This window comes from Camelus bactrianus, chromosome 3 (genome assembly GCF_048773025.1).
Source record: "Camelus bactrianus isolate YW-2024 breed Bactrian camel chromosome 3, ASM4877302v1, whole genome shotgun sequence".
Classification (NCBI taxonomy): domain Eukaryota; kingdom Metazoa; phylum Chordata; class Mammalia; order Artiodactyla; family Camelidae; genus Camelus; species Camelus bactrianus.
In genome coordinates, this window is record NC_133541.1 from 93,666,350 (window position 1) to 93,679,674 (window position 13,325).

General features: G+C 36.9%; 3 protein-coding genes across 4 annotated transcripts in view; 1 reads left to right on the top strand and 2 right to left on the bottom strand.

Moving 5' to 3' along the window:
* Positions 1–499: 499 nt before the first annotated feature.
* On the bottom strand, positions 500–2,558 carry IL5 (interleukin 5). The gene is made up of 4 exons (XM_010971590.3): positions 2,299–2,558; positions 2,063–2,095; positions 1,099–1,227; positions 500–991 (listed from the first exon to the last, which is right to left on the bottom strand). The coding sequence occupies exons 1-4, from the start codon at positions 2,440–2,442 to the stop codon at positions 893–895; spliced, it is 405 nt and encodes a 134-aa protein (XP_010969892.1). The 5' UTR covers positions 2,443–2,558; the 3' UTR covers positions 500–892.
* A 505-nt stretch (positions 2,559–3,063) lies between these two features.
* The window catches only part of KIF3A (kinesin family member 3A), a 200,079-nt gene continuing 189,817 nt past the window's right edge, over positions 3,064–13,325 (bottom strand). Inside the window, exon 17 of the mRNA XM_074360637.1 lies at positions 3,064–3,203. Coding sequence (XP_074216738.1) covers positions 3,197–3,203 — 7 coding nt within the window. The 3' untranslated portion in view covers positions 3,064–3,196. The remainder of the gene's footprint in view (positions 3,204–13,325) is intronic.
* The window catches only part of RAD50 (RAD50 double strand break repair protein), a 78,563-nt gene continuing 75,143 nt past the window's right edge, over positions 9,906–13,325 (top strand). The window contains exons 1-2 of one of the 2 annotated variants that reach the window (XM_045507827.2): positions 9,906–10,353; positions 12,113–12,196. In XM_045507827.2, the coding sequence (XP_045363783.2) occupies positions 10,225–10,353; positions 12,113–12,196 (213 nt within the window). In that variant the 5' untranslated portion in view covers positions 9,906–10,224. The remainder of the gene's footprint in view (positions 10,354–12,112; positions 12,197–13,325) is intronic. The other variant, XM_010971591.3, reaches the window with a different exon arrangement.

Consider the following 13,325-nt stretch of genomic DNA (forward strand, 5'->3'; position numbering starts at 1 on the left):
TGAGGTGAAGAAGAACTCCCCCAGGCCACAGCACTCTGGGCTCCACGAAGAGGGTGTCTGGCTCCTTTCCTAAACCGGCAGTGGGACCGGTCTGCCAAACTCTTCTCATAGGCCAGGAAGAGACCTAGTTACAGATTCCTACACTGCCCTCCTCCCAGGGGAAATCCTGCAACTCATTTTAATTCTCTGGCCAGTCCCAGAAGTCCCTTTTAATCACTCATTCATTCATCACCTACTCTTTAACCTGCACCATCCTAGGCTCTGGGTATACCGTGGACAGGAAGCTAGACTCAGCTCCTGCCTGTGTCCCTGGGCCCACATCCCCACTAAGTCCTGCTAGAACACTTCCACCCATGGCATAACTAGCAACCCAGCAACTTCTGCCACCAGTGGGATAGGAGTGCTGAGTCTGCACACATGCAGATCTTCCCTCCAAACTCAGCATGTTCTCACACAGACTGTGCTCACTTCGAGAGTAAGACAAAGGCCAGCAACAAACTGAACCAGAATTGTCTATTTTTATTTTATTGGGAATAAATATTAATTTTCCAAATTCTCAATCATTTCATAAATAATGTTAAGTTAACAGACATTTTACAGAATATTACATTAAATAAGATAGATTAAAGCATATACCTATTTTGCCTGGAGCAAACTGGTGGAAAATACTTCAATGATTCTGATACCTTAAGTACATCTCAAATATTTTATTTGTATGCTTTCTGCCTGTGTGAGGTGGTGAAGTAGCAGAATGCCTGAAATATTTGCTTTGCCTCTGAAGTTTAATTACACTGAACATTATGGCCCAACCGTTGGTTAGCCCTCATTCTCCTTGCAGTAAAACATCCTTCTCTTCCTCCCAAATCTTAAGCTACAATAAGACAGTTTAGTCTCAGCTTTCTGTTGTCCACTCAGTGTTTATTACGCCAAGGAAAACTTGCAGGTAGTCTAGGAACTGTTTTACTTGCCATCTTTCTCCTCCACACTTTTTCTGTGAAAAGAACAGACGACAAGCATTGTAGGAAACTGTCAATTCCTATAAACTGAGGCACAGCCAGACAAAAATGCTTAAGTTTCCACTAAGTGTTTTTAACTTACTTTTTGGAGGTCTATATATTCTTTAATTAAAGACAAGTTTTGGAATAGCTTTTCCACGGCATCCCCTTGTTCAGTTTGATTCTTCAATGTGTCTATTCCCTGAAAGACTTCTTCAATACATAGTTGGTGCTAAATGAGGAAGATTTAAAAACTATAAATATTCAAAACAAGGGATAAAAATTTGGTACCAAAAGTTTAGTGTTTTGTGTTGTCTGCTTGAGTTCCCTTCTCCAAAGAATTTTTCACTTGTTCTTTTTCTAGGTAGCAAACCACTTCATACTCAGATACAATTTCCAAAAGTAGATAAAGTTTATATAATTACTGAGGGGTTTTACAAATGATATAAATTAAGTGCCTCACGAAAAATAAAATGTTAGAAAGTGAAATGCAACTGCACATCAGTTGCCTTTTATAGTTCTAGCTGATAATTTTATTCTATTCAGACTAATGAATCATATAGTTTACATTTTAATACAACTATGACATACTCCAAATGTATACAATTACATCATATAGTCAGAATAATTTAAGTATATGGAAATGACTATTAATATAGGCCATTCATTGTCTATTTTAAAATCTACTGAGCATGATTCTAAAAATATAACCCTAACATCCTAACACTTTAGGAAAGACATGAAAGTGAGGAAAGCCATAGATAGAGTTAAATGGAGACTAAAAGGCCCCTCTCACCCAATGTGGAATTCTTCTGGAAAGACTGCCTGACGTGAGGCTAATTGAGGTGGAAAACTGACAATAGCACCAAAGGGCCTGATCCACTTGTTTAATGGATTTTACTTGTATAAAGTCATTCTTAATATTTATAAGTACATACATATACACCCACGCATAAAAACAAAATGGAGAAAATTAAATAGCTCAAGTGATACCGAATACTTTATAGCTTAAAATATGAAACTTACTTACTCATTCAATGATTTTATCAAATCATGATTTAACTTACATTTGTATGTTCAGGAGTAGGAATCATCAAGTTCTGAAAAGGAGAGGAAATACATTCATTTTTAAAGCACTCTAGCACTCATAACTTTTAATAAAATGCTTGCCAGTAATACGGTTACAATTGTATATTACTAACACACTCCTAATTTTATGATTAGTAACAGATATTTAAAAATTAACTACCACAAATGATTATCTATATGTTTCAAAGACTGTAGGAATCAAAAAGAAAATTACCCCATCGCCTATCAGCAGAGTTCGATGAGTGGAGAGCAGTGTCAAGGTCTCTGCCACCAGTCTATTCATCGGACTTTCTACAGCAATGACACAAACGTAGGCAGCTCCAAGACCTAGCAAACTCAAATACAGAAGCAATCTCATGGCTCTGAAATGTTCAGCGTTTGTCTTGGCAAAGAATAAGCATAGTACAAGATTGCATCCCCAACCAATTTATTCTCTCTCTTTGAGGAAATGAATAATTTCTAGCAATCAGATAGAGAATGCCTAATAATGGCAAATCGTGAAACTAAATGTTTCCAATGTCTTGTATCTTAAAAAATAAATTTTACTTTTATCTTTTAATAATAAAAATCCCTATTTTTCCCCCTTTAAAAACATTTTTTTATTACAAAAGAAAATCTTTGGGTTGATACACCATTGTCCCACATTTGCATTTCTTAAAATCAGATGATTGAATTTCCTCTTAAAAGATGTATGTAAAAAGAAGTATGATGTAAACTACAAAAAAAGAATTTTAGACTAAAATACATAAATATTGGGAAATTTTTTCTGGTCAGCTAAATTCTATTGCAGTGGTAGCTAGGCTGATTCATCTTAACAGGAATTAAAAATACTGGTAGGAAGATGGTGATTAGAGCAGAGACTGTCAAAACGTAGCAGGGTCAAGTTGTGTTCACTGGGTCTCAGTTAGGATCCTTTCTGTTACCAGTGACCAAAAATCTAACCCAAACTGGTTGAAACCAAACAGGGGATTTATTAGCCCAAATGCCAAATGATTCAGGGTAGAAGCTTCTTCATCTTACTTGCCTCAGTGACCTCTGTCGCCATTCTCAGGCAGCTCTCCCACTGTGGACCCATGATGATGTCCAGACTCCTGAATCTATATGTATCCTGTTCATGAGCTGCAGAAGAAAGCAAATTGTGCATTTCTGATTGCTCACGTCCTAGAATGCAGCTTTGTTCACCCTTGATCCCATGTTCACCCTTGAACTGTGGCCAGAGGTATGGGATATACTGACTGGCTCTCCCTGGAGCTGGAGGTGGGCTTCTTCCCCCGCCAAACTGCATACTTGAGAAATTTGGGGTCCTAGGTAGTAGTAAGAGGGACTCAGATGCTAGGAAGGCAACCAATAAATAGCCATCACAGCCACATAACATAAGGGCATGACCTTTCCTTCGTGTCCTGAAAGGGTGGGGTGTCCTTTTACACCCTGGGTGGGACACATATGAATATATGTGATCAGAGGAATCAGCCTTTGTGTTCCTTAGGCTCAGGTCTGTAACCCCAGAAGGGAGCAAATGAGGCCTCTTTTAGATCACATACATCCTTCTTCCCTGACCTGAACACACACATTGGAGGTGTAAGCCATTGCTTGTAATGGAGGGTTTCAGTGAGCATCCCAGTGTGGCTCTGGCTCTGTGTTGGTGGCCTGGAAGCCTGACTTTAGGACTATTGTAAGTATCTAGGACAGATGGTCCCAAGCACAAATTGCCACCTAGAACCTTTTTCTGGATTGAGTTCTGTATAAGCAGAGGCATCTGGGAGGTAGACAAGGCTTTTACATGGATGTAATCACGGCTCTGCACAGGCAGGATACAATAGTGTGGGACTTCAGTGGCCCCCTTCCTGTACCATGTCTGGGTTTGTTTGTGCTGAAGTATTGGGTTCTTGGTTAGGCATGCCTGGTTTGAACACTTGAGAGACCTTTTCTGTGAGAATACAGAAGTGACCGTGTCTCACTGCAGGAGTGGGTAGAAATCACAAGAGATCTGGACGAAGGTGCTCTTGAAATGATGCTCTCAAAACCAAAGCCGGGTTCTGGCAGGAGCCTTCTCTTCCCAGATTTCTTGAGAAAGAGAGATTGCCCTGGTTCTCTTCAGCCTCTTTTGGGCTACACTGAGTCATTGTGGGTTTAGATGAAGGTTTCAGAGGAATTTCCAAGTGACTTGTTATTTTAGTACCTTAATCACACAAAGTTGTGAGTTTTAAACTTCTGTCTGTTACAGCGCTGCACAGGGAGTTGAGGTGATGAAGGATTGAGATACCACTGTACTTGCCTTCGCTAAGCAGGAGAAAACTCACCAACCACTCACTGTTTTTAGGGAGTCATGATGGCTAGCTAGGAAAATGAGTGAAATGGGCAAGGTGTGACACAACACAGGTGGTGGGACGGCAGTAGACTGCAGCACCTGACCTGTCCGCAGGTGGCAGGGTCTGCTCTGCTCCAGCTGACTGTTGCCATGTGACATACTTGGGCTTATGTTGCCAGATCAACCAATTTTTCAAAGCCAGAAAACCTGATTATTATATATGAGGTACTGATTTTCAAATGTTGGCAATTCATAGTTTTAAAAAACATATAGGGTTTTTGCAGCCTCTGATTTATATTGTAACTGTGGGATCCTATTGGAGGGCAGGTAATTTTTAAAACCTCCTTTCAAAACTTTGTATCTTTAAATTTTTTTAAAATTGTGGTGAAGTACATGTAATATAAAATGTAACACCATAACCATTTTTAGGTATACAGTTCAGTAGTGTTATGTACATTCATAATGTGCAATCCATCTCCAGAACTATTTTCATCTTGCAAAACTGAAATTCTATACCCATTTAAGCAACAACTCCCCATTGCTCTCTCCCCCAGCCCCTGGCAATCACACTTCTACTTTCTGTCTCTATGAATTTGACTATTCTAGGTAACTCACATAAGTGGAATTGTATAGCATTTGTCATTTTGTGACTGGTGTATTTCACCTAGGATAGTGTCTTCAAAGTTCATCCATCACGTAGCATGTGACAGAATTTCCTTCCTTTTTTAGATGGAGTAATATTCCGTTGCATGTATATACCGCATTTTGTTTATCCATTTATTTACCATTTGAGTTGCCTCCATCTTTTGGCTACTGTGAATAATGTCACTATGAATATGAGTGTACAAAATTATATTTCTTATAATGTTGTCAGAAGTCATTAACTATTCCTCTGTTAGTCTCATCTCCACAACATGATTGAAAACTCTGAGCAAGGACCATAAAATGATGCACTTGAAAGAGATTTATTAAAACTGCAAACAAAAGTTAATAATTTAAATATCCTGTGCAGAATTTCAAGTAATTTATGTAGATATTCTAGCCTCAAGGAAATGGAGCATAATTCCCCTTAACTGTGGGATACACTTAAGGTAAGTGTGGGATAGACCTCATTTTAAAAAGTGCAGTCTGCAAGGGGGATTTGAGAGGAATAGCTTTGCAGTGGAGAAACCTGGCAAACTTCAGCCAGGTGGTCAAGATCAACAACAACAGTGATAATTCATGTTAGTAACACGTACCCTTAATATGATGTAATGAGAATGGCGTTTTATCTCTGTGGTCTTCCTCCCCAAAACTCATAACCTCTGACTAACCATGAGGAAAACATCACACATACCCAAAATAAAGGACAAAATACCTGACCAGTACTCTTGAAAACAGTCAAGGTCATCAAAAACAAGCTAAGTATGAGAAACTCACAACCCAGAGGAATCTAAGGAGACATGCTGACTAGATGTAATGTGGTGTGCAGGATGAAATCCAGGCAGAAAAAGGACAGGAAGCAAAAACTAAGAAAACCCCCCCAAAACTGTGGAGTCTGGTAATGTGCCAGTGTTGATTACCCAGTTGCGACAAGTGTACCATATTAATGTGAACAACAGAGGAAACTGGGTACAGAGTACTCAGAAACTCTCTATAATATTCTTGCAGCTTTTCTGCAAATTAAAGTTATATAAAATAAAGAGTTTATTAAAAATAACCTTGCAAGTAAGAAAAAGGTTAATGATTGTTTATACTATTATTAGTAAAAAAGACTTTGTATCCCATATGTGTCATGCACTTGGGACTTTTTTACTTCACCACTAGACTGTGAACTCCTTGAGAAGGCTTTTATTTAAATGATCTCTTTGTCCTCAATGACCAGCCTATTGTACTCACTCAGTTAATGTTTCTTGAAAAATAACTGATTGAATGAGCAGGCAGTTGGTTGTATTGACTGAACACATTAATGTGAATACTGTGGAAACTGAGAGTCTACTCCCTGGGACCAGGAGCTGAATAATAGAAACAACTTTGGCAGGACTCCTGCAAAAAAGATAGAGTAAGGCTAAAAGGTCATCTAGAGAGACCAAGCCAATGTGAACTACCATGGCATTTTTAAAAACCCACATTATTTTAGGAGAATAGAAAGAAATTAGCAATCAGTATTCAGAATTTTAAAGAATTACATTAGTAACTATATAGTTTAGAAAAAAGACTTTGAATAGTGTTGAAAAGTCATACTACTGGGTAACATCCATCCTTTTGCCCCAAAACCTTTGCCTCTATTTGTGGCTTCCAAATTGGCAGCATGTTCTTAAAAACTGATAACTGTGTTTTTTTTACTAACTGTATAGTCATTAAGGTCAAAAGACTTTTCCATGAACTGATTCTAATCAATCAATTGAGCATGATGCCACAAATTTTTTGCAGTGACTAAATGTAAAATGATAGCATCTCTTTCTTTTTCTTTATCTTATTCTAACCTTCATCCTTTCAATCTCCAAGTATATCTTTTGAATAAATTTTAATTGAATAAATAACATTATAGGAAAATAAACACAGAATTTCTTCCCCTTAGCTTAGCAACTAACAGGTTTTTGTTGACCTCTTCCAGTCTTTACTAGGACAGCTTCACAGAGTTGTAATCAAAGAATATGTGCACTTTTGTTTCTCTTTTTTGCTTATTAACACTTCTCTTTCATGTAGCTACTTACGATTTTAAAGGTTACCTGCTATTAGATGAAACTGATGTACCACAGTTTACTTCACCATTTGGGTTGTTGCTAGTATCCCACAATTACAAAAAATGCTACTAACAGCTCTCTGTATACTTTAAAAAATATTTCCTTATGCTAAGGAATTTGTGTGATCATTTTTATAGCTTTGTTACATTTTTACCAGATTAACCCTCTAAAAATATTCAATGCATAAAAAATAAATCTCTTATACTTTTACAGTGTTTTACAATTTATAAAGCACTTCCACAAAAATAACTTTGTTGAATACTGATATCAGCACTGTGGGATAGATTTCTTTCCTTCAAGATTCTTTAGCACTAGGGTTTAATAGTTTTGCTAATGTAATGAGTGAAACAAATGACAAAGGAAGGTGTGATGCAAGAAGCGGTAGTAATCAAAGAGGCCAAAAAACATGTTGGTAAACCTAAATAAATAATGCTGGTTAAAAAAAAATAACTTACTTAGGGGATTACAAGGAGGAACAAAAATACTAAACAATGATAATGTGGGAGATGGAAGGAGTGATCAGAGTCAGTGCATTTTATGGTTCTTGTACTGTTTGGAGGGTTGCTAAAGATACTCACTTTAGACTTCGAGACACCTGTGAAAAATCTAAGACTAACTATAAAAGAACTGAAATAGAATGTATAACTTCAAAACCAGTAGAATAAAACAAGGGAATAGAGAAAACTCAGTCAATCCAGAATCTAGGAAAGGAGAAGAAGAAATAAAGAAAAAGCACAAAAAAGATATGAGAAATATATTCAAATTTATCAGGAATAAAAGTATACTTCATGCAAATGACATTAAAAGGTTGAAAACCAAGGGATAGAAAGATACACTAGATAAATACTCATCAAAAGAAAGCCGATAGAATTTACTTTAGAAAGTGTTATGAGGATAAAGAGAATCACTAATAGGTATAAGATAGTATCGCATGATAGTTTATTTTCCATTTCATTAATTATGCTATAAGTGAAACCAAACATTTTTCAGCAGTAGTTTACCAAGAACTGAGAACTTGACTGATAAGCCTTCTTAGTTCTTTGACTGATAAGCCTTCTTAGTTCTTTTTATTTTAAGGATTAATCATTTTTATTGCAAATCTTTCCACCCCCCTCCTAGAGTTCTTATCTCAGTTATAGTTTCCTATTGTTACAAACTTGAAAAATTTTGTAATGGAATCTAGTATCTTGTCGTGTCCATTTTTTTTTCTCTTCGATTCATTATTTTCTTAAGTATTTTAAAGTAAATTATAGAAAGCATGACACTCTATCATTAGCATTTCTATATGCACCTCAAAAAAAGGATCATTTTTTACACAGCAAAATATTATCACATCGAATATAATGAAAATAACAATAAAAATTTTTAGCATTTAATCTCCAGCCTACATTTAAATTTCCCTTTGTACCCCCCAAATTCCCTTCACATCTCTATGACCAAATCAGGATCCAATCTAGGACCATGTGTTGCACCTGGGTAACATGAAATTCAAATCTCTCTTAATTTGCCACCATCCTTTTTCTGAGGAAAAATGTTTTTTAGAATCTACAATAATTCTTGATTAATGACACTGATCTGAGAGCCTGGTCCAGTGTCTTGTAATACAAGCTACCTTCCAGATTTGACTTTTCCATTCTTGTGATATTAGCTAATACTTAATTCCTATGAATTGTAAGCTAAACCTAAAGGTGTGATTAGATTAAACTTAAATTAAAAAAAATCAAACTGTGTAAGAGGCAATGCTGGGTACTTCATGTTAAGACCACAGCAGGAGACATATAACATCTGGTTGTCTAATCAGTGTCACTGGTTAATCCATCACCTCCAAAAGTTTCCTCCACACCCCACCCCCCTTATTTTTCTTTCTTTCTTTCTTTCTTTCTTTCTTTCTTTCTTTCTTTCTTTCTTTCTTTCTTTCTTCCTTTCTTCCTTTCTTCCTTTCTTCCTTTCCTTTCTTCCTTTCCTTTCCTTTCTTTTTTTGTGATATGAACAGTAAACATAAAATCTGCCATCTTGGCAAATTTTGAAGTACATAATATAATATTGTTATGTATAGGCACCATTGTGTATAGTAAATCTCCTATTAATTCATCTTGTATAACTGAATTTCTTATTTTAAAAGTGTCTATTCCTATCTTGTGGTAGTACTTCGAGAAGTAGATTTCCTTCACATATTTGCATAACATTTTATAGACATCTAACAGCTTTTGGTGTACAACGGCAGTTTCCAAACTTTGGTATTAAACGCCTCTCTACACTCTTAAAAATTAATGAGGATCCCTAAGAGCTTTTATGTGAGTTGTAACTATCAATATTCACTCAATTAAAAACTAAAATTGAGGGTTTTTTTTTTAAGCAGAATATACAAGCACATATCCCATTATCCATCATCGCGGTGGTGTCTCCACACGTTAAGTGATTATTAGAAAACAATGTACATTAGGGAGCGACAGTGAGCGCAAAGGCAAATAACGGCTTAGCATTGTTAGAAAAGTAGTTTTGTCGTGAGCAGACACCGCATCCCTCTCCCCTCCAGGAGTCACAAGATCACACTTTGAGAATCGCTGTCTGTCACAAGTGTTTGTCGTCTCTTAAAGTTCGTGCCACTCGGTGCTGCCTGGTCCCCGGCAAAGAGCCGGAACCCGCGGCCAACGAGACCAAAGACACTAAAGACACAACCTTCCTAGGCGGTAATGCCGCCGGAAACCAGAACTGCGCGCGCACCAGAGGCCTCCGACTTCCCAGCATGCCCCGGGCCTGCGGCGTAAACGCGCGCCGGCCGCAGGGACCCCCACGTAACCCGCGAGGCAGCCGAGGCGGAAGTCTGTGAGTGCGCACGGTCGCGGGCTCCTTGGGCCTGTGTCTTGTGTCTCCTGCGCGCAGCTTCTGGCAGGCCCCTACCCCAGCTCTCTCCGTCCCGAGCGGGAAGGAAGCCGGTGTGGGAGAAAGGACTTCAGCCAGAGCCTTCGCTCTCAGCTGGAGCCTCCCGACGCCGGGACTCGTGAGTCCTTACGGCCCGAGCTCGCCCTGCTCCGGCTTCAGTGTTAAACCTTAGAGGGTCCCGGTTTCTAGACCCCTGGTATTGAGAAAAGAAACATTTGCAAACATGTCTTGGATCGAAAAGATGAGCATTCTGGGAGTGCGGAGTTTTGGAATAGAGGACAAAGATAAGCAAATTATTACTTTCTTCAGCCCCCTCACAATTTTGGTTGGACCCAATGGGGCTGGTAAGACGGTAAGTCCTGAGTTGCCGCCCTCAGTTTATGGGTCGCCACGTCTTATAAGAACGAAGAATAAAATATCTGCGCGGTTCAGAACTCTTGAGTAGGACGAGAGGGATCCATATGGCTCGGCTCTTGAAGCCCGGAGTACCTGGGTCTCTGGGTGATTCCCCGGCCCCGGGGCGGGGCGGGGCGGGGCGGGGCGTGGTGTTACCTTCAGGCCACAGCAGCCTCAGAAGCAGACTAGACTTTTGGGTCCAGGCTTGTCGGGTGGACAGGGTGTACTTGAGAATACCAAGTGGCCGGGAGCTGCCTCCACATGTACTCAATGAGCTCAGTCCCACAAGAAGCCTTTTGGCTACAGTGGGGTTTTGTTTTAACACTCCTTGCTCCCAAATCAGTACTCACTTCCGGGTAGTTGTTACAATACAGGATTTCTTTAAAAGTTAAAAATATAAATATATGACTTTAAGACTGCTTATCCCAACTAAGCATAATAAATGTGAAATAGATGACTTAATTTAAAACGAAACTGCAGTGGGGCTTGGTAAAACTGGAAAACTATTTTCTTGTTGGAATTCTCTTTCCTAGTCAAAATTAAAAATTGGAGCACAGCGTATGTACTGTGACTTCTTAAAGCCCTGGAAATACTTAGAAATTTGAGTTGGGACTTAGAATGGCATGCAGTTACAGGGAAAGTATAGCCAAGAGGCTATCTCGTCTGAAAGGTTGGCTTGAGAAAAGGCAAGGCGTTATCATTTTAACAGGGAGAAGAGTAAATGAAGTGAAAAGTGAAAGATAAGGTTTAATGTTGAGAGTTGAATGGCAGACTCTTGTCTTACTTTTACATAAGCATATTCTTGTCTTCTTTTATATGCTTATGTAAAAATATTGTTTATTGAATGCTTATTATGTACATAGCTTTATAATAAGTGCTCTACTGGAGGAGAGACTAATATGTTTAGTGTTTATGAGCCCTAGCTGCTTGAATACAGATTTTTTGCTTCACCATTTATTAGCTATGAGACTGGGCCAAAGCGACCTAAATGCCCTGGGCCTTTGTGCTCTCATCTTTAAAATAGAGATAAAAATATTTTCTACAGCCTAGGATTCATGCGAGAATTAAATGCTTAGTGTATGTAAAAGCAGTTAGTACAATACCTGGCACGTAGTAAGGTCTTCGTAGATAATAGCTATTTTTTTGTTTTGTTTTTAATTTCTTAAAAATTCCAACTTTATTAAAGTATAATGACATATAAATTGTAAACTATTTAAAGTATACATCATGGTGTTTGATACACATATACATTGTGAAAGGATTCCCCTATCTAGTTAATTAACAAATCCGTTACTTGATATGTTTATCTTTTTTTTTTTTTTTTTGGTGAGAACATTTTATTTCTACTCTCAGTAAATTTCAGTTACACAATACAGTGTTCTCAGCTGTGGTGACCATGTTTTACTTTAGCTGTTATTATTAACTTGAATTAATTCAAAGGGTTTTAATTGGAAATAGAGAATTTTTTCCCAAGTAATAATTTTTTATTTTATTTCAGTATACTTTCTTAATTATGTAGGTTTTCTGTGAACTTACAGAAATTATTCTTTAACCCTTAATCATACTTATATTACAGGTTTTATAATGTTGAATTTTATCAGATCATATCCTTTATAGTCTATATGGTAAATAATATTTTTACAATGAATTAACATTTTATGATAAACTTCTGTGGTTCTCTGGTAACTAAATAATATAATTTTATATTTCTTTAGACCATCATTGAATGTCTAAAATATATTTGTACTGGAGATTTCCCTCCTGGAACCAAAGGAAATACATTTGTTCATGATCCCAAGGTAACGGTGCTAATAAAACTTTGTATTTTTAAAATAAAGTTTTTACAGCTATAAAAGTGATGATAGTTTATTGTAGAAAACCTGCTAACGGAAAAATATAAAGAAATATGAAAGTCACCCATACACAGTCTTAGCACCCATTGACAGTCATTGTTGATATTTTCATGTATTTTCTTCTTTATATACTGTCTTACATAGCTGAAGTCATAGTCTAATTTTGTATTCTGAAGTTTTTTTCCCATTTAATATTATCATAGAGTCCCATGTCAGTGAAAAACTGTATCAAATAGATAAGCAACAGATTTGTACTGTATAGCACAAGGAACTGTATTCAATAACTTGTAGTAACCTGTAATGAAAAAGAATATGGAAATGAATATACATATGTATATATATGACTGATCTATTATGCTGTACACCAGAAATTGACACATTATAAACTGACTAAACTTCAATTAAAAAAATTGAAAAAAAGCTATATTAAATTCTTAATCCAGGTGTTTGGTACATGGGTACTTCTTTTAATCTTAATCTTTATACTTTTTCGTTATGTCTGAAATATTTCCTACTTAAAATGTGTAAAATTTTATGAACATTTTTAATAATTGCATAATTTTCTTACATTTAGATTGCTTTCAGTTTTTCTTTAAAATGTACTGTGATGAAAGCCTTTGTGTGTGAATCTTTGTTTGAATTATGGTATTTAAACTATTAGTCTGTATGTAAGACATAGAATTTTCTCTACATATTTTGGCCTATAGGTTTTTCTCATTCATATGTATAGTGGGGAAATGTGCCTCTCTCAATACTCTCACCCTCCAAGAGTTTGTTGTATATTTCTTCCAGGCTTTTTTCTGTGTTTATAAAAATGTATCTGTGTGTGCATATAAATACACTCATGTAAATATTTTAATATATATCAATAGAATTTAATATACCATTGTATAAATTAAGTATTTAGTGACATATTGCAGATATGTTAAAATGTATATACCTTTGTTTGATTTTTAATTTTATTTATCTTTTTTTTTTTTTTTTGGTGGGGTGGGGAGCTAATTAGGTTGGTTTGTTTTTAGAGGAGGTACTGGGGATTGAACCCAGGACCTTATATATGCTAAGCACATGCTTT

Excerpts from the sequence above, each read along its gene's own strand:
- IL5 (XM_010971590.3), bottom strand. The coding sequence starts at position 2,442 with ATGAGATTGCTTCTGTATTTGAGTTTGCTAGGTCTTGGAGCTGCCTAC. Across the intron at positions 2,096-2,298 it reads CTCTGCTGATAGGCGATGGG|AACTTGATGATTCCTACTCC; the intron begins GTAATTTTCTTT and ends TCTCCTTTTCAG. Across the intron at positions 992-1,098 it reads AATATATAGACCTCCAAAAA|AAAAAGTGTGGAGGAGAAAG; the intron begins GTAAGTTAAAAA and ends TTCTTTTCACAG.